General features: G+C 33.6%; 1 protein-coding gene across 1 annotated transcript in view; it reads left to right on the forward strand.

Annotated features, from left to right (window-relative positions):
• Positions 1–21,124, forward strand: part of LOC143641067 (ankyrin repeat domain-containing protein 26-like) — a 106,537-nt gene that overhangs the window by 40,492 nt on the left and 44,921 nt on the right. The window contains exons 3-6 of the mRNA XM_077108491.1: positions 2,877–2,991; positions 3,148–3,321; positions 6,397–6,503; positions 7,542–7,679. Coding sequence (XP_076964606.1) covers positions 2,877–2,991; positions 3,148–3,321; positions 6,397–6,503; positions 7,542–7,679 — 534 coding nt within the window. The remainder of the gene's footprint in view (positions 1–2,876; positions 2,992–3,147; positions 3,322–6,396; positions 6,504–7,541; positions 7,680–21,124) is intronic.

Genomic DNA, 21,124 nt, shown 5'->3' on the forward strand with positions numbered 1-21,124 from the left:
GCATGCTATTTCAATTTTGTTATCACTTTAGACTAAAGTAAAAAAGCATTTGCCAAAAGATTCTCGCACAAAATTCCAAAATTGCTAATTCCACTGTTCCAGTATCCTTTCCTGTAGTTATCCATTACTGTGTATCTGTTCAAGCATGGAGAGTAGAGCATTGGTTGAGAGCATCTAGGCAGTGCAGGCTCTCAGTCACCAGGGCCAAGGGAGTAGCACACAAAGGATGCCTAGTCTGTACAGAGCTGCCTGCTGCTGCTCTAATGTAGCTTGCCCTACTCTGTTCTGAAGGGACTAAGAGTATCAAAGGTAGGCCCTGCTTGTGGTTTGTGCAATAGAATACTCATTGACCCCAAATGTGAGCGCTCTCTGTGGTTATCAGTTTCACAAAAAACAAAATATCAGTACCTTTTTTTAGTTCCACACACATTCATTTAGGGTCATGATGACACTAAGAAAATGTTTGCAATGAACAAAGACTTGCCATTCTGTGTATCAGAATATATTATTAACTTTCACAAATTACTTGTTTGCCAATGACCAAATGATAAGTGACTGGAACAGGATAAAAAGAATACTCAAATATCTGGAAGAAGAGTAAAATGGAATTGGTAGGTAGTGGCATGCACAGTTTTAAATGTGGCACAGAAGTTATCATTAAATCATCTATTTGAGGAGCAATAAACAGCTCAAGCCATAATCAACAGCCCAATACCACTACTCTTCATCTTCAAAATATTGTAGCTGAGAAATTTATTTCATTTGTTAGACTTAAATTCCTTCTATTGCCAAGGACATAAATATTTTTTCTATGTTCATATGTCACTATCACTTGAGCATCTGTAAAATTAGAGTATTTTATCTTATTTAAATTAGAATTCCAAGGTTGGAAATGTAGCTCAATGTTAGAGCACTTTTTGCATGGCAAAGCAAAGGGTAAGGGTGCAATCCCCAGCAAAACAACAACAATAACATTGTCATCATCAACAACATAATAAATTTTAAAAAGAGAGGTAGGAAAAAAAGAAGTCTTCTTTCAAATTCATTATTTCTTAGAACACCTTTGCCAACATGAAGAAAGCATTTATATTTTCTTCTAGTACATTTCTATATAGATATCCTATGGTGCATTTCATCTGTTGTAGATATTACTACACATACATTTCTCATATATGTATATTTTACTTTAAATATGCAATTATAAGTTATTAATTTTGTTTTGGTGAGAATAGAAGAGAGCAAGTATAAAAGATTATTACTACTGAAAAAGTAGTGCTTTACTTTATAAAAGTTTCACATAAAAATACTAAACTTCTCAACTTTAGTATTTTTAAGTGAAACTTTTATAAAGTAAAGTATTAAAGAATTATTCTTTAATTCTCTTCATTTGTACTCATAAAATGAGTATGTTTTTAATGCGCAAGAAATGCACAGCTACTTATTTTGTATTTGACATATTCTACTATCTCAGAGAACTCTTACATAAAAACTTTCTAGGTGTTACCAGTTAATTAAAACTGAAGTGATAGGACTCAATTTCAAATGAAACAGTTCTTCCTCCTTTTCAATCATGCATTCATGGAGGTAAGAAATTGTAAACGTCCCTTATGAAAAATTAAGACAGTATTAAATACTGAACATTGAAAATACCTGATTTATATATAAATCCCATATATATAAATACTGAATTAATTTAACCATGCTAATTTATTTAGGTTCTTTTTCCTTTGGCATTAAGTTTGCTTTTGGTTTGGCCTTTTATTGTTGTTATTCAGCCTACTTTACTTTTCATACTTTTAAAACTGAATTTAAATGCCATCCATGTCATGAGAACTGCCATAAATCTATTGTTTGTCTCACATTTCACTTAAGGTAAGGCACCATGAATTATGATGGTTCTTTATTTTGTTTATGAAGAAAAAATTAAATGCTGCCAATTATAGTTGTAATGCAGCCCGAATTATTGGTGGGATTCCATTGTCAGTGTTGTTAAAATGATAAGAAAAAAAATCATCTTAGACTCATTGAAATACATAGTTTTTAAAATATATTTTTAAAAATCACTACAATACTACTAACTTATTAATTGAAATACTCTTAGTTGATAAAAAGCAATAATATTGATTACAATAGCTACCAATTATGGAGCTGTTGCTTGTGCTACAAACTCTTCAGATGTTTTACATAGATTCTCCATTAAGCATCCTGGTAGTATCCAGGGAGATACTCAAAATTTTAATCCTTACTTTTTAGGAAATTGAGGGAGAGTAAGACTGTGGGATAACTAGTACATCACAGAGCCTAAAGTAGAATTCAAACTAAAGATGAGCTAAATCTCAAGTCCATCTTCTTTCTAGGCAAGTGGGCTACTCTGCTCTGGGGATGTGGTTCTGTGGTAGAGCCCTTCCTTACCTAGAATGTTTCAGGCCTGGGTTCCATCCCCAGCAATATGAAAACAAAGCAAACAAAAATAAGTAAAATCAATGGAACCAGTCACAGTCGCACATACCCATGATTCCAGTTACTTAAGATGCTGAAGCAAGAGCATTGGAAGTTTAAGACCACAGTGGGCAACTTAGTGAGACCCTGCATCAAAATTGTTTATATAATAAAAATGTGCTTAGGATATGACTCAGTAGTTCAGTAACCCAGGGTGCAATCCCCAGCAGTATCAGAAACAAGAAATAAGAAGAAAATGTCAGTGGCGTAGGCTGATCATTCATTAATAAAATAAGTAATGACAGCTACTAAATAGTGTACCTTCTTCATAAGAAAATAGAGGAATTATGAGCTTTTTAATGTTTATAATTGCATAAATAGTAGTATATTTCAAAAGGTACCTTATGAATTCCTAATAAAGCTTCTTACTTGCACAGAACCCCTCTACATTATGCCTGTGCCTATGGCAATCCAGCAGTGGTGGCTCTTCTAGTGAAGAGGAAATGTAGCATCGACTTGTGTGACAGTGATGGCAACACACCATTGATGAAGGTAGATATAGCCAGTGGTTTTGCAGGAAATGAATTTGATGAAATGCTTAGAAGAAAAATTGGTTAATGCCATTTAGCTATAACTAATGAGTAAAACGTGAAATATTTTTCTTGGATTTCCAAAATTTACAATCTATTTCTTGGTTAAAACCAACAGGCCCTACAATATGAGGAAGAGGAATGTGCAATTATTCTTCTAGAACATGGTGCCAATCCAAATGTTCACAACAACAAGGGTGAAACTCCGCTCCACTATGTTATATTTTATAGGAACACATTAATAGCAAAAAAACTGCTTTCATCCAATGCAGATATTGAAGCCAAAAACACGGTATATACATCAATCACCATTATTTTAAAAATATTTAAAATGTTTCTTAAAATTAACAGTAATGCATGTTAAAAAATACTGATTATAGGCAAATTTTCTTTTTATTAAAATACTAGCAAATGTTGGAAGTTCTCCTCGTATTCTTCCTCCTTATTTTGTAGCTCATGTGTGTATTTAGTTTGTCTCCCTCAGTTGATGCAGAATTCTGAACTTCAAGCTTCTGTGAAAGAACCTGATGCGGTCCCCTTGAGCCATAGTACTGTGTGGTGTGGTGTGCATGGTTTGCTCCCACATGGTGGGCACACATGTTCTTCAGTTTACTACTGGCAACTGCAGCACTTACTCCAATCACCTACTTTACCTCTATAAATGAGGTTATAACTCCTCTTTTTTAATATAGTGTGATAAAGCTTTCATGGTGGTTTCTACTGGTATATAAGAATATGGACTACATAATATATTATGAATCTCTTTCAAATGGGATTAAATTTTTGAAATTAGAGATTGGCAGTTAAATAGTTTTCTATATATATACTATAAAAATCATGTTCCCACTGGAATTTTTGAAAGGCTGATTAGGTCACTCATTGCTAGAATAGATAAATTATTGCTAGAAGTAGATAACTCATGGATTTCGCCAGCTGTACTATGTATCAGTCTTCAGCTTTGTTCCTTAAATATGCCAATATTTAGTATCTTTCATGATGCTACAAGTAATCTGTGTAGATCAACATAAATCTTGATGATACACAAAATTTCTGAATTAAATTTTGCCTAAAATTATAAGTAACTTTAAGTAGCAATTAAAGTGGATGAGAGTAAAAAGAATTTTGGAAAATAAGCAAGCATTATGTTACCAGGATTGTCATTACAAGTGAGAATACATTTTCAATGTTATTTTTATTAAGAGTTTATAGTTTTACATAGTAGTTGAATTCATTCCCCCAAAATCTTAATGCATGGAATTCCAGTTGAGTCCTTGATTCCCTCTTTTCCATCTGTCTACCCCTCCTCCTCCGTTCTCCCCCTCCTATTCTCCTGGACCTCCTTTCACCTATTTATTTATATTTGGTTGATTCTTTTTACATATACATAAGGGTGCAATTCCCTGTGGTATATTTATGTTTGCATATAACATGAATTTTAAAGATTTCCTTCTTCATTGCCTTCCCTTTTTCATTCTCTCTGTGCCTCTCAATCTTCTTTTTCTTCACTAATGATCTTCTTTACATCTTTTGATATTCTGTTCTTCATTTCTTTTTCTTTAATTAACTCCAGCTTCCACATATGAAACATTTGACCTTTGAGTTTCTTATTTGACTTATTTCACTTAGCATGATATTCTTGGATACCAACTCATTTACCAACAAATGACATAATGCATTTTTATGGCTGAGTAATACTCCATTGTATGTATGTGCACCACAATTTCTTAATCCTCTCATCCATTCACAGACACTTGGGTTAATTTCATAATTTACCTGTTGTGAATTGTGTTACTGTAAACACACATGTGACTGCATTAATATACAGTTACATGTAAAATTTTGTTTTACTAATTTTGGGAAAATACTGAGGCATGGGATAGCTGTTTCATGTTGTGGTTCCCTTCTTAGATTTTGGGGAATCTCCAAACTGTTTTCCAGGGTGGTTTTACTAGTATGTTGTCCCACCAACAGGAACCTGGGCCACATGCATGCCTGGCGAGTGTGCTACCGCTTGAGTAACATCCCCAGCCCCACATTCTTACCAGTATATATTACTGTTTGTGTTCTTCATAATTACCATTGTGGCTGGAGTAAGATAAAGTCTTAGTGTAGTTTTTATTTGCATTAACATAATTGCTAGAGATGTAGAAGACTTTTTCATATATAGTTTGGACATTTGTGTTTCTTTTGAGAAATTTCTGTTTAGTTCTTTTGCTCAGTTATTGACTGGGTGGTTTTTTTGTTTATTTGGAGTTTTTAAAAATATTTATATTTTAATTATTATTGGACACAATACATTGATTTTATTTATTTTATGTGCTGCTGAGAATTAAACCCAGGGCCTCACATGTGCTATGTGAGTGCTCTACCACTGAGCCATAATCCCAGCTCTGTGTTAGTTTTTTTTTTTTTTTGAGTTGGTTATTTCTCTTTGTTAATCCCATCTCAGTAGATTAATTGGCAAAATTTTTTCCAGTTGCATAAAAATAATATATTTTTGTATTGAACTTTCTGACATGTAAGATAAATATCTCTCATCTCATAATAAGAGAAGACACAGGAACAATTATGAAAAAGCAACATAGTTTACTCAGACTATCAATTTTAAGCAGAAATTCCTTACATTGGAATCTGGGATTCTGATTTCAAAAATAAAAAATAATCAAGTGGACTTGTATAACATGGAGAAAACTTCCATGTTGCTGGAAAGCTCTCAGAAATATATTTCTGTAACTTCAATTGTCCACATGTTTATATCTACAATGAAAAATCGATGTCAAGTAGGTGTTAAGCAATGGTAAGGCTATTTCTGTACTACTGGACATACCATGCACAGTTGTGTAAATTTTCTCTAACAGTAAAACAAGGAATCTTTTCTATGCAGTTTGGTATTTCTGGAAAAGTAGACGTTCTTCAGAATATGATTGATACACCCTACTAGTGAATTGAGAATTTGGCTTGTTAATGAAATATAATACTTATATCCTTTACTAATATGTATTAGAGAATGGGGATATTGGGATATAAAATACAGTTTATGTCCTCAAGATGCTCTTGGTTGAGGAGGGTGCATGTTACATAACTCCAAGATGCCGTGATGAATGCTTGACAGCAGCAAAGATCCATGGAAACAGTAAATGTATGAAGCAGTTTTAGAAATGCTGGAGTTCATGTGGCCACTCTAGGCAGAGGAGAGGCATCTCAAAATGAAAGAGCAGCATGTATGGAAGCAGAATGGGAAGGGAAGAGAGTGGCTACTCATAATTTACATTATTATTATATGCTTATGTTCATACCGTATTTTGTAAGGTTAACTTCAGTTGAAAAGTAGTAATTTTGTGAATAAACTATATTTGTTGTTTTTCAGAGTGGCCAAACACCACTTTTACTCGCCATAAAGAAAAACAGACAGATGATGGTAGAATTTTTTATTAAGAATAAAGCAAACGTTCATGCAGTTGATGATAACGGAAGGTATAGTACTTTATATTTTTTTGGAAAAATGTTAATATTGTAGTAAAATCACTCAAGTTAAAAATATTAAATTAATGGGAATGACATAATTATTGGAATAGAGTGAAATTTTTGAACATAAACTAAAATTAAGGAGAAAAGCAATTATTCAAACTGAGCAACATAAATAAGAGTATGTAGTATGATTCATATGCCCTTATAATTATTGGCTGATGATTTCTATTTGATTTTGTTGATCACATTATGTTAGCTAGAGTTTTCATGTTTTGTAAAATATAGACTTTTAGTTTGTGCTTCTATTCAATATTGAACTTTTTAAATTTTCTGAAATATTTCATCTTCTCCTGGTATAGTTTTCTTTTGGAAATGCTGTGTTGAGTATAAATAAATATTGAAAATTATTTTTTCCTTTATATGACTATTTGATTTAAATTACTTAATTTGTAGAATATTGATTTCAGATTTTTCCTAAATGACGTCTAATTAGTCTTAACAAATTTTGAACATTTATAATGAAAAAGAGTGTAACATATGCTTGAAATCTGTTTGCAAGATTATACATGTAGCATTGATTTCAATGCCTGGCAAATGCTTCTCAGAGTGAAGGATTGAAGCAACAATTATTATTATTATCACCAGTGCTACTGTTATTATGTTATACCTGCAAATACCTTTTTTACTCCTTGACCTTTGGCTGACTGTGAGTTACAATATATTACATCACCCTAAGAAAGAAATGGAGCTTTATTCATTGAAATCTTTGACAACTTCAGATGAATGACCTCATCATAATTATTGTTCATTGAAGGATTTTAAGTTTGTAACTCTCCCCTTTTGGGACACGTGATTTATTTTTTATGTGTTTGTTTTCCTTTTAGACTTACAAATGATTTAGAAAGATAAAGATTTGATTTTCCAAGATGTATGTGTCTGTTAGTGTATGTAAAGATAAATGTCAAATTGGTAAAATGTATTACAATGGCTTTTTAACTAAATTTATTAAAATACCTAAATTTGAAGTTATCTCTCTTATTTTAGAACAGCCCTTATGTTGGCTGTGGAACATAAATCAACACAAATATCTGAGCTGCTTCTTCATTGTGGTGTTAATGTGTCTGCTTCAGATAATTGTGGAGAGATTGCCTTGTCTTATTCCATTGCTAGAGGAAATACTGCGTAAGTATTTATATTACAATACCAATTAACATTAGATGTATATCCACAATAGTTACACCTGTTGCATCTTATATATGCATCTTATTTCATAGCATAACTATGTATGGAACCGTAGTGAGTTAGGACAGTTCATTAGTCGGAAACCCTTCAAAGTCTAGGCAAGAAACAGTGATGATACTTTGATTGGGCAAAGAGAAGGAAGGGGAGGGGTAATGGAGGCAAGAAAGATGATGGAGTGAGATAGACATTATTACCTTGGTACAGGTATGACTGCATATATGGTGCAATGGTACATCTTGTGAAATCAGAAATGAAAGTTGTTGCAGTTGTGTCAAATGAATCAAATTGCACTCTACTGTCATATATACATAATTAAAATGGATTAGTTATTTAAAAAAAATTAGTAGTGATGTGTGCATGAGTCACCTTCAAGGTTTGTTCTCTCCTCTCTCTTCCCCTTGTTTTTTCTTTTTCTTCTCATGCATGCTGGGAAATTTTCCTACCACTGAGGTACACCACTAGCTAATATCTTAGGACTTTGTAAACCTTTATTCTTAGGGTTTCCAGCATTATCCAATTCATTTCAAGCATATCCCCTTCTCATAGGTACAGATAGTATCACACCTATGATTTTATAATTTGCAATTTGGGTCTTGAAATTCCCTGTTTAGCTGAAGTTAGCTATTCTACCATCCCCCTTTAATTTATCAAGGACCTAATGATCTCCTTGAAGTGTAAGGAAGATAATTCTGTAGTCAGATGGAGGAAAATAAATAGATTTTTAAATTGTTCCTTTGTCTCTGTCAGTTCTGTTGCTGTGGTGTTTCTGCCAGACCTGGCTCTGCAGTCTGGTAGTGAATAGCTTTTATTTCAAAATACCCTGACTGATCCAATCCCTGTCTTCATGGTAACCCTACACTTAGACTCAATAGTTACAACAATCTTTTTGGTTCTCATGCACTCATGGTTTTTTATTCAACAGTTGTTTCCAAGCAGAAGCACTCTGCTTTGACAGCTTGGCCTCTAGCTTTGGCCAACAAATACTAAGCACTCTGACCCTGTCCCCCCTTTAGGAACCTTATGTGGAATCCCCATATTAGCCTTACCCTTTGTGTGGTGCATTATCCTTTTAGGACTTTGTCTTTTCTGTCATAAAAATAAAATCATTCAAATCTATTAGAAAGCTTCAAGTAAAGCTTCAAGTAATCTCTGGAAGAGATCAGAGTTTTCTGTCATCTTGGCTAACAGATCTGTGCCCCAAACCTTCCATCCCTTGAAATAGATTTCCTTTGACTGCAGGGGGTTCCACCTCACTGTTTTCCATGGTGACTGCCAACTTTAGATTGGCACTTCTAGTAATTTTCCCAAGTAATGGCCAATTTCCAATCTGTTGGAATCGCTGTCTAAAGTTTTCAGCATTTATTAAGGTCTGCCTCAAAAGGAATAGATTAAGCAGATTCATTGAATCTAGGAGAGCTAAGCCCCATCATGACTCCTCAGTATCCATTGTGTTGAAGAAAATTTTGTGTTCCAAGTCAGTTGGAGATCAACATGGAAATGTAGCTACACTTGTCTGCTGATTCTGTTCAACTAGGTAGAGAAGAAATAGTAGTAGTCCAAGTTTTTGGCATTTGTTAATTTCTTGCCTTTGTTATTATTGATTAGTCTCACAGAAGGGGATGATTATATTCTCTAATTAAAGAAGATATTTATAAATAGAGTTATAAATTAATTGTTGATTTTCTCTGAGTTATAAAGCACAAAGAAGAGCCCAATTGATCATGAAAATTAGGACTCAGGCATTTTTTAAAATAATTTTAACTTTTGAATATTAGAACCTTGAAAAATACACATTAGTTCTAGTTGAGATTGTAAGTAGTTAAGCATGCCATTATTTTACTATTTTGTTTAACATGTTTCAATATTATCTTAGTAAATCTCCATAACAACCTGGTGAACTAAAGTGATACAACCCTTATTTTTTAGAAGGCCTTAAGCCTAAGAGAAAGAAGTTGTGCAAGAACAAAAAAACTATTTTTTACAGAGACAGGACATTTTCTGAGTTCAAGCTACACTAGTTAATATATTTACCTGTCTTGTTCTCAATTCATGATCGTTTCATCTTTTTTTTTTCTTTAATTATGTGTGCAGTGACACATGCATTTACTCCAGCTACTTAAGAGCCTGAGGCAGGACAGTTGCTTGAGCCAGGGTATTTAAGATCAGCCTGATCATCATCATGAAATACCATCTCTAAAAACAGAAAAGAACAAACATTGTATAAATAATTTTCAAGTTAACAAAATGTTTATAGGGCATACAGATTAGGAGACCATATGAAAAATTTCTGATACTAGATCTAAAATATTATTAAGTATTGAATTATATTTGGTTAGTGTTTTCATATGAGTATTAAAATACCAATTTTATTACTTTTTTCAAATATAGAAACAGGAATTTAATTCTTCAATACATGAAAGGAAAATCTAGAACATCAGTAAATTTCAATCCAGGTAAGACTTAAAAAAATGAGTTACTCTTGGTGTTCATGCCCTGTGTAAATAAGAGTAAGAAAGTTTGATCAACAAAAGAAAAGTGGAAAAAAATAATGATCAAATTCCATTCATATTTTTTATATCTTTCTTGCTCATACAGAATCCAGGATATCTTAATAATTAACTATTAGAAATTTATCATGAAAATGATATTGTCTGAAGAAATTTTACATTAATTTTGACCCTGAAATTTTATGTCTTTGCAGAAGTAAGAATATTTTTAAATTATACATTCTGTTTTGTATATGGTCACATGATAGCAGATTGGACTTGTTATAAAACCAGGTGTTCTTGTCAACTTTTAATATCAGCTCCTATTGAGTTCCTACATTATGAATTTCACAGTGATATTTCTATACACACATATACAATACTTGAATCCTGACCACTCTCCGTACTTCCATTTTCCCCTCTACTCCCTTTTTCATCCCCAGTTACCTACCCTCTTCCTTAATGTTTCCCTCCATCATTTTCTAGTCATTCTTATTTTCTTCCCAGATTCTACATGTTACGGAGAGAATGTGATAATTGGGGTTTGTTCCTGATTTTTTCACCTTAACATGTTGACAACCCTTTCCATCCATTTTACAATTATTGTCTTTGTTTCTCTTTTTAACATTTTTATTTGGGGTTTGAAATATACCATTTCCTGGGCCTTAAAATTTCTACTCAGAAATCTAATATTTTTCTCATGTGTTTATAATTGCTTTGGCCCTTATTATAGATTTCAGTGTACCTTTGGTAATTTTATAGACTTTGATTTGGAGAAGTTCTTTTCAGGCCATGTCCATTTGGTATTCTAAAATTTTATACCTGGCTGTCCATAACTTTCACAAGATATAAGAAATAGTTTCTTTTATTCACTGAGAAAGCTTTCATTGCCTGTAGCCTGTACCTCTTCTCCATTATGTGTACCAGTGATTCATAAAATAGTCTATGAATTGTGTCTAGTGGTTTTGTAATTTGTTTAATATTATTTTGATTGTTGTTGATATTGTCTGAATGTGATATTTCATCATCAACTTCAAGCTCTGGTATTTTTTTCTTTCACTTGATCTAGTCTATGGGTCTAACTTTATCTGTATATATTTCTTTGAAGTATTGAGCTCTTTATTTCCAAGATTTCTAATTGATTCTTTTTCAGAATCTGTATTGAATTGTTCTTTCATGCCCTGCATTGTTTTCCTTAATCTACTCAGTTTTTCTTTGCTTCATCTTTGAATTAATTCACTATTTTAGCATTTTTTTTGAATTTTATTCTGGCATTTTTGTATATTGCATTATGTTTGGAAATAGTTTCTAGGGTTATTAACTATGAAACAGTCATGCTACCTTGCTTTTTATCTTTCTTATATTTCTATATTGAAATTTGTACGTCTTCAGGGATATATATCTTTTCCACATTTATTTGAGTGTCTGCTTAGGAAACTGTTTTCCCTGGATGATGTGTCTTATGTTATTGGTTAAATGTGTGATGTTGAATTATTTTCCTAATGGTGTCTCTATTGTAGTTTCCTGTGTCTTCTCTGTGACTCCTGAGTGGTGACAGCTTGCACTGTTAAGTAACAACTTTCTTTGTCAGTGTTGTGAGAGTGGAGTCATGTTAGTGAAATAGTGATATAGGTAGTAGAGTATCTGAAATGCATTTTCTGTGGTGGTTCCTCCATACTTGTCAATAATATAGTGTCTGCAAATATATGGGAGATACCTAGGCTGAGAACCTGCATAAATGAAGATCTCAAACTCGCATAATTCTATAAGAGTTTCTTCATTTATTTCTAGTCTTGCTTTAGTGTGTCCAGACCACTGAATTTTAGTCATCTCTTTCCATTACTAAATCTGTGTGTTAGGTTAAAGCTTTTTATCTCTGTTCTTATTGTTAATTTTATTTCAGCACCAGGTTTTATTTTATTTTTTCAGATATGTATGACAGTACAGTGTATTTTTTACATACATGGGCTACATCTGATTCTATTTAGGATCAGAGAGAACTTTTGGCCTTTGGTTTTTTTGGTATTGGCTTATTTCACTAAGTATAATATTCTCAAGTTCCATCCATTTACCAGCAAATGCCATAAATTTCATTCTTCTTTATGGATAAGAAATACTCCATTGTGTATATGTAGCACATTTTCTTTAACCTTTCATCTGTTGAAGCTCACCTAGGTTGTTTCCTTAGTTAACTATTGTGAATTGGGCTGCTGTAGACATTGATGTGGCTGTAGTATATTGATTTAAAGTCATTTGGATATATATAGGTATGTATGTATATGTGTGTGTGTGTGTGTATGTGTGTGTGTGTGTGTGTGTGTGTGTGTGTATATATATATATATATATATATATATATATATATATATGCCCAACTCTCCATCATTTCAACTTATGAACTCATTTCCTCAACAAGACTTCTGAATTGCAACAAATAAAATCAAGATTCAACTGGGGTGATAACTAGTTGAATGGTGTTTCCATTCCAAATTTTCAGAGGAATCTCCATACTGTTTTCCAGAGTACTTGCACCAATTTGCAGTCTCACTAGCAAAGTATGAGTGTAACTTTTTTTCTCACATTCTCTCCAGCATTTATTGTTACTTGTATTCTTGATAGTTGCTATTTTGACTGGACCAAGAATGGAATATCAATGAGGTTTTAATTTGCATTTTCTAATTTCTAGAGAAATTGAGCATTTTTGTGTTTTTTTTTCTACTTTTTATTGATTTTATAATTTTTTAAGTGCATGACAATAGTGGAATGTACTATAATCCTTATTACACATATAAAGCACAATTTTATCTCTGACTATAAAGTATGTTTATGTCAATTTATGCCATTTTACATGTACTTTTTTTGCACTACAATTCCTTTTTAATTTTTATTTTTTTTAAGTTACATATGACAGTACAATGACCTTGACATATCATACATTTGAAACACATGAGATACAATATCTCATTTTTGTGAGTATACAGATTGTAGATTCACATTGATCATGCATTCACATATATACACCAATAATAATAATGTCTATTTCATTCTACTATCCTTCCTATCTTTCCAACGTCTCCTCTCCCCTCCCATCACTTCTCTCTTCTTAATCTAAGGTAGCACTATTCTTTTTTTTTTCTCACATCTTCATACATGTATTTTGTATAACAATGAGAGGCTCTCATTCCACCATCCCTGCAATTCCCTTTCTCCCTCCTTTTCCCTCCCACCCCTCTTCCCTCTGTATAGGTAATCTTCTTCCCATGCTCTTCCTCTCTTTCCCATTTTGAGTCACCCCCCTTATATCAGAGAAGACATTTGGCATTTGTTTTTTGGGGACTGGCTAAATTCACTTAGCATAATCTGCTCTAATGCCATTCTTTTCCCTGCAAATGCCATGATCTTATTATTTTTTAGTGCTGAGTAATATTCCATTATGTATATATGCTACATATTTTTATCCATTCATCCATTGAAGAGCATCTAGGTTGGCTCTACAGTCTAGTTATTGTGAATTGTGCTACTATAAACATTGATGTGGCTGACTCCCTGTAGTATGCTGTTTTTAGGTCTTTTAAGTATAGTCCTAGAAGAGGAATAGCTGGTTCAAATGGTAATTACATTCCCAGTTTTCCAAGGAATCTCTATACTACTTTCCAAATTGGCTGCACCAATTTCTAATCCCACCAGCAGTGCAATTCTGATCAAAATCCCAATGACATTCCTCACAGAAATAGAAAAAGCAATTATGAAATTCATCTGGAAATATAAGAGACCCAGAATAGCAAAAGCTGTTCTAAGCAGGAAGAGTGAAACAGATGGTATCACTATACCAGATCTTAAACTATAATACTGAGCAATAGTAACAAAAACAGCATGGTACTGGCACCAAAACAGGCTGGTGGACCAATGGTACAGGATAGAGGACACAGAGACTAACCCACAAAACTACAACTACCTTATATTAGACAAAGGTGCTAAAAGCATGCACTGGAGAAAAGAGAGCATCCTCAACAAATGGTGTTGGTAAAACTGGAAATCCATATGCAACAAAATGAAATTGAATCCCTATCTCTCACCATGCACAAAAGTTAACTCAAAATGGATCAAGGGTCTAGGAATTAAACCAGGGATTCTGCATCTAATGGAAGAAAATGTAGGCTCTAATCTTCCTCATGTGGGGCTAGGCCCAAACTTCCTTAATAAGATGCCTATAGCACAAGAGTTAAAACCAAGAATTAACAAATGGGATGAATTCAAATTAAAAAGTTTTTTCTCAGCAAGAGAAATAATATGTGAGGTGAATAGGGAGCCTACATCCTGGGAACAAATTTTTACCCCTCACACATCAGATAGAGCTCTAATCTCTAGGGTATACAAAGAACTCAAAAAGCTAAACACACACACACACACACACACACACACACACACACACACACAAATAAGCCAATCAACAAATGGGCCTAGGACCTGAACAGACACTTCTCAGAAGAGGATATACAATCAATCAACAAATATATGAAAAATGCTCACCATCTCTAGCAATCAGAGAAATGCAAATTAAAACTACCCTAAGATACTATCACACTCCAGTAAGAATGGCAGCCATGATGAAGACAAACAACAAGTGCTGGTAAGGATGCGGGAAAAGGGTACCCTCATACACTGCTGGTTGGATATTGAGCATTTAAAAAATATATTTGCTCACCAACTGTATTTCTTGTTCTGTGAACTACCGGTTTCAGTTCCTTTGCACATTTATTGACATCTTATGACCACTAGAAGAGAATATTAACTATATTGGGTTGTGTGTGTGTTAAGTTTTTTGATTTTTTTTTCATGGGGGCAAGTAGTGGGGATTCAACTCAGGGGCAGTCAACCATTGAGCCACATCCCCAGCCCTGTGTTTTATTTTTATTTTTATTTTATTTTTATTATTTTTGTTGTAGATGGACACAGCTTACTTATTTACTTGTTTATTATTTATTTATTTATTTTGACATATTGCTGAAGGTTAAACCCATGGTCTTACACCTGCAAGGCTAGTTCTCTAACACTGAGCCCCATACCCAGCTCTGTTTTGCATTTTATTTAGACATAGAGTTGCTCAGTGCCTCACCATTGTTGAAGCTGGATTTTATCATTTGATCCTCAACCTCCTGTGCTGGTTTGTTTTGAATTCTTTATATATCCAGAAGACTAATGTTCTGAGGTGCAGGTGGTAAAGATTTTCTCTCATTTTGTAGGTTTGAGTTTTGTGTAGGGTTAGGGATAGGGGTTCAATTTGATTCTGCCACATTCTGCCACATGCCATTTTTGTAGCACTATAGTATAATTTCAGATCGGATCTTGTGATGTCTGCTGTCTCCTTCACTTTTTTTTTACTAAGGATTGTTCTGAATATTCTGTGCCTCTTGTTTTTCCAAGTGAATTTTATGACTGCTTTTTCTATTTCTTTGTGAAATATCATTGACATTTTAATAGGAGTTGCATTAAAATTATAGCATTTTTGTAGTATGTCAATTTTGGTAACATTAATTCTGCCAATCCATGAACATTTGAAATATTCCATCTTCTACGGTCTTCCTCAATTTCTTTCTTTAGTGTTTGGTAATTTGCATAATAGAGGTCTTTCACTTGTTAGATTGTTTCCTAATTATTTTATTTTTTAATTTTTTTTTGAATCCATTGTGATTCATCAGCTGATGCATAATTTGGTTACAGGATCATAATTGATTTATGAGTGTTAATTCTATATCCTGGTACTATGCTGAGTGTGGTTATGAGTTTTAAAAATTTTGTTTTGTAGTTTTGTGTCTTGTACATATAAAATATTGTTGTCAGCAAATAGGGATATTTTGAGCTCTTCTTTTCATATTCATATCCCTTTAATCTCTTTTTCCAAACTGCCCTGGTTAGAATTTCAATATTCATATGTTGACTAGAAGTGGGGAAAGAGGGCCCCCTTGTCTTTTTCTAGTTTTTAGAAAGAACGTTTCATTTTTTCCATTTGGAATCATGTTAGTCTTGGGTTTTTTGGTGTAGAGCTTTTAAAATGTTCAGTGACGGGCTGGGGATGTGGCTCAAGCGGTAGCGCGCTCGCCTGGCATGCGTGCGGCCCTGGTTTGATCCTCAGCACCACATACAGACAAAAATGTTGTGTCCGCCAAATACTGAAAAAATAAAATATTGAAATTCTTTCTCTCTCCCTCTTTCTCGCTCTCTCTCACTCTTTCTTTAAAAATAAAATAAAATGAAATAAGATGTTCAGTGACCTTTGTATTATCCCCAGTTTTTTTTACCATTTTGAACATGAATGAATGCTGTATTCTGTCAAATGCTGTTTCTTCAACTATTGGGATAATTATTTTTTTAAGTCTATTAATGAATTCTGTTTTGATTTCCATAGGTTGAACCAACCTTGTGTCCCTGAGATGAACCCCACTTGATCATGGTGCACTATGTTTTTAAATGTATTTTTTTTCAGTATTTCATTAAGAGTTGATGCATGTATGTTCATCGGGCATATTTGTCCAATTTATTTCTTTGATGTATCTCTGTCTGGTTTTGGTATCAGGGTTATTCTTCCTTCATAGACTGAGTTTGGAAGTGTTTCATCCTTTTCTATTTCATGGAATAATTTGAGGAGTATTGGTGTTAGTTTTTCTTTAAGGGTTTGGTAGGAATTGCCAGAGAATTTATCTAGTTGTGGACTTTTCTTTATTGGTAGGTCAAAATATTGACCTATGAAAAATAAGTTGCTTCAATAATGCTAGAAATCTCTGGGTTCAGTGGTACAAACCTATAATCCCAGCAGCTTTGGAGGCTGAGACAGGAGAATTGTGAGTTCAAAGCTAGCCTCAGCAATGGCTAGGTGCTAAGCAACACAGTGAGACCCTTTCTCTCAATAAAATACAAAGCAGGGATGGGATGTGGCTCAGTTGTTGAATGTCCCCAAGGTCAATCCCCAGTACCAAAAAGAACTACAAATGAGAAAAAGAATTATGAATATGTATAAATGTTCATGAATCATTCAGGTAACAATTAAATAGGAAAGGGAAAATATATTTGAAAAAAATAGATCTCAGTGCTTTTGTGGTGCCAGTGATTGAACCCATAACATCATGAAATTGAGGCACATTCTCTGTGAGTGGGCTACTTTTAAAGTTGTTGTCTTCCACTTTTACTACTTTTTTACATCAGTATAGGACATGAGGGCATATAGATTGCATGCTGAAGAAGTGTGGAGTCTATAAACATCTTCCACTTATGAGTAGGATTGAGAAAATTGACATCATATTGTATAACACAGTACTAAATGGACCATCCTGGTCTCCTGGGATCAGATAAACTCTTCTTTATGGAATTTAAAAGTCTCAATAAATAATAGTTTGGGCTGGGGTTGTGGCTCAGTAGTATAGTGCTCACTTAGCACATGATAACACTGGATTTGATCCTTAGCACCACATAAAAATAAATAAAATAAAGAAATTGTGTCCAACTACAACTAAAAAATACTTTTTAACAAAGTCATAGTTTATAAAAATGTCATCAAAAGGTCTTTTACATCTACCTTGCCATGTGAAATAAGACTAGAATGTGAATAGAATGCATGAATTGAAATACTCCTCTTATTTTCAATGGTGAATATAAACTCAGTCTATATAATTTTAACAGTACAAGTCTTTTGTACTCCTCCTCCTCCACATCATCATCATCATCATCACCATCATTGTCAGCATCATTATCATTATTTATTTCACTGTTGGGATTGAAGCCAGAGCTCCTTCATTCTATGCAATACATTACCACTTAGCTCTTTCCTCTGCCCTACCAGGAGATTCTCTCAGAGTAAATGCCTTGTTTGTTGTTGTTGTTGTTGTTGTATTGTTTTGTTTTGCTTTATAGTTCTAATGAAGTGGGAAAGAATTTCTTCTATATGGAGAGACAATGTTTGGCTCATTCTGAAAGCATGAGTGAGTTCATAGCCTATTTAAATATTTTATCATATCAGCTATTTCTACATAACAACTTGCTGCTACCTCCCTAGTGCTTCTTTCTATATTTCCCTATCACCATGTGGCATGGATAAGAGTGTATAAACTCTGAAGGTTGTCATCTTTCAACACTTTTGTCCCTAGGGGAAGTAAAGTTTTGGTTGTACCACACATAAGATAGAAAAAGTAGCTGGAAGTAAGAGATGAGCATAGTTGCCGTCTCCTACACTGGAATGTCTTTGTAAGCTTTCTGTCTCTGATCTGTTTACTGCTTTTCTCTAATTTCTGTAGATGTGTTTTTTCATACATTTGTTGACCATCTGTATTTCTTCTGTGAAGTGCCTGTTGAATTTCTTTGCTCATTTATTAAATGGGTGGTTGTTGGTGATGGTGTTATTATTAGTTTTAAGCTGTTTTTTTTTGTTGTTATTATTATTATTATTTCTTTATCTATCCTGGAATTTAATGTGTTTTCTGAGGTGCAGGTGGCAAAGGTATTTTTTCCTATTGTGTTGGCTCTCTTTTCATGTTCTGGGTTTTTCTCTTTGCCGTGAAGAAGCTTTTTAGTTTGATGGAGCACCATTCATTGAAAATTGATTTTACTTTTTGTTCAGGGGCCTGCCCTTTCAGCATCTACTCTTGGGAGCTTGAGGGCATACAGAAATCCCTCCAAAGACAGTTGCAGATAATTGTTTCTGGTATATTATGCAGCAAAACTAGCTTTCATAGTGTCTATGTTCCAATTTACGTATAGCAGTCATGATAGGCCACAGGGGATACAAAACATAATATTATGGGAGTCCTGCCACCAAGAGTCTAGCAACTGCCTTGTACCAACTGGGGAGTAATTTCTTGTCAAAGGAGCAGGTAAATGGTGCTTGCCAGTGTTCTGACAATACTCTGTTCCAAAACATAGTGTTGTATGTTAGGACATCCCTGCTGCACAATGAGAAAGATGAGCATTCCTCCATGTAGATCCAAGGTCAGGCCCACTAACAACTTCTTGTGTTTTAGAGATTTTATTAATAAGTCAATTCCTGAGCTGATATGTTGGAGTTTTGGGCCTACATATTCTTCTATATGGTGCAGGGATTCTGGTCTAATACCTAAGTAATTGATCCACTTTGAGTTGAGTTTTTGTGCATGGTGGGAGGATTAGTGTTTAATTTAGTTCTCCTACATATGGATTTCGAATTTTCTCAGCACCATTTGTAGAAGAGGCTATCTTTGCACCAGTATATGATATTTATGCCTTTGTCTAGAATGAGGTAATTATATTTATGTGTGTTTGTCTCTATCTTCTGTTTCATTGGTGGTCTTACCTGTTTTGTTGCCAATGCCATACTGGTTTTTGTCTTTATAGCTCTGTAGTGTAATTTGAAGTCTGATATTTTGATACCTCCTGCTTCAGTTTTCTTGCTAGGTATTGTTTTGGGTATTCTGCCTCTCTTGTTTATCTAAGTAAATTTCATTATTGCTTTTCCTGTTTCTGTGAAGAACATCTCTGGGCTCTGGAAGGGAGTTGCATTGAAATTTTATAGCACTTTTTGTAGTATGGTAATTTTGACAATATTAATTCTGCCTATCCAAGAACATGGGAAGTCTTTCCATACCCTGGGACCTTCCTCAATTTATTTCTTGAGTGTTCTGTAATTTTTATTGTAGAGGTATTTTGCCTTTTTTGTTAGATTGTTTCCCAAGTGTTTTTTATGCTATTTTGAATAGGATAATTTTCCTAATTTCTTGTTTAGCTCATCTTTTATTGGAGTATAGAAACAGGTACTTTTGTATCCTGCAATTTGATGAATTCATTTATGTTCTAGAAGCTTTCTAGTGAGTATTTTTTTGAGGGGATTTTCTTAATATAGAATCATGTTTTCTTCAAACAGTGCTCATTTTAGCCCTTCCTTTCCTATTCATATCCTTTTAATTACATTCCTTTGCCAAATTCTCTGGCAAGAGATTAAAGGACCTGATTTGTTCAGCTCTCTATTTATCATTCAGTCATGAATTTGGTCTTCTGTAGTTTTATTCATTTATGATCCAATAGATTGCAGAGTATTATCTCTACATTTTGTATTTGCTAAGACTTGCATTGTGTACTAATAGAAGTAGTGAAAGTGGGCATCCTTGTCACATTGCAGTTTTTAGAAGAAATTCTGTAGTTGTTCTCCATTTATAATTATGTTGTCTTTCAGTGTGTCATGTATAGCTTTTACAATGTTGAGGTATGATTCCTTCATTCCTGTTTTTTCTAGTGTTTAAAGCATGAATGGATGGGGTATTATGTAAAAATAGATGCTGCATCTATTTTGATAATCAAGCGTTCTCATCTCTGTATCTATTTGTGTGATGAATTACATTTATTGATTTCCATTTGTTGAATCAGTGTTGCATTCGTGGCATGAAACTTACTTGGTCATGTGCACTATTTTTTGAAATCTATTTTTGTATAAGATTTAGCAGTATTTTATTGAGGATTTTTGCATCTATGTTCATAAAGGATATTAGTCTGAATTTTTCTTTTTTTTCATGAATCTTTGTCTGAACTTAATATCAGTGTGAGATAGGCTTCATTTAATGAATTTGAAGAATTCCCTCTTTTTCAATTTCAAGAAATAATTTGAGAAGGATTGGTATTGTTTCTTCTTTAAAAGTTTGGTAGAAATTGGCTGAGCATCCATCTAGTCCTAGGCTTTTCTTTGTTGATAGGGTCTTGATGACTTTTTTATTCTCATTATTTGAAATTGATATCTTTAAATTTTCTATATACTTCTGGTTAAATTTGGGTAGCTCATGTCTCCTGGAATTTACTGATGTCTTTTAGAATTTCTAGCTTATTGGGGTATAGATTTTGAAAAATAGCTTCTATTTATACTCTGTTTGAGTGGTATCTGTGCTGATCTT

The sequence above is a fragment of the Callospermophilus lateralis genome, unplaced genomic scaffold, assembly GCF_048772815.1.
Source record: "Callospermophilus lateralis isolate mCalLat2 unplaced genomic scaffold, mCalLat2.hap1 Scaffold_84, whole genome shotgun sequence".
Taxonomy (NCBI): domain Eukaryota; kingdom Metazoa; phylum Chordata; class Mammalia; order Rodentia; family Sciuridae; genus Callospermophilus; species Callospermophilus lateralis.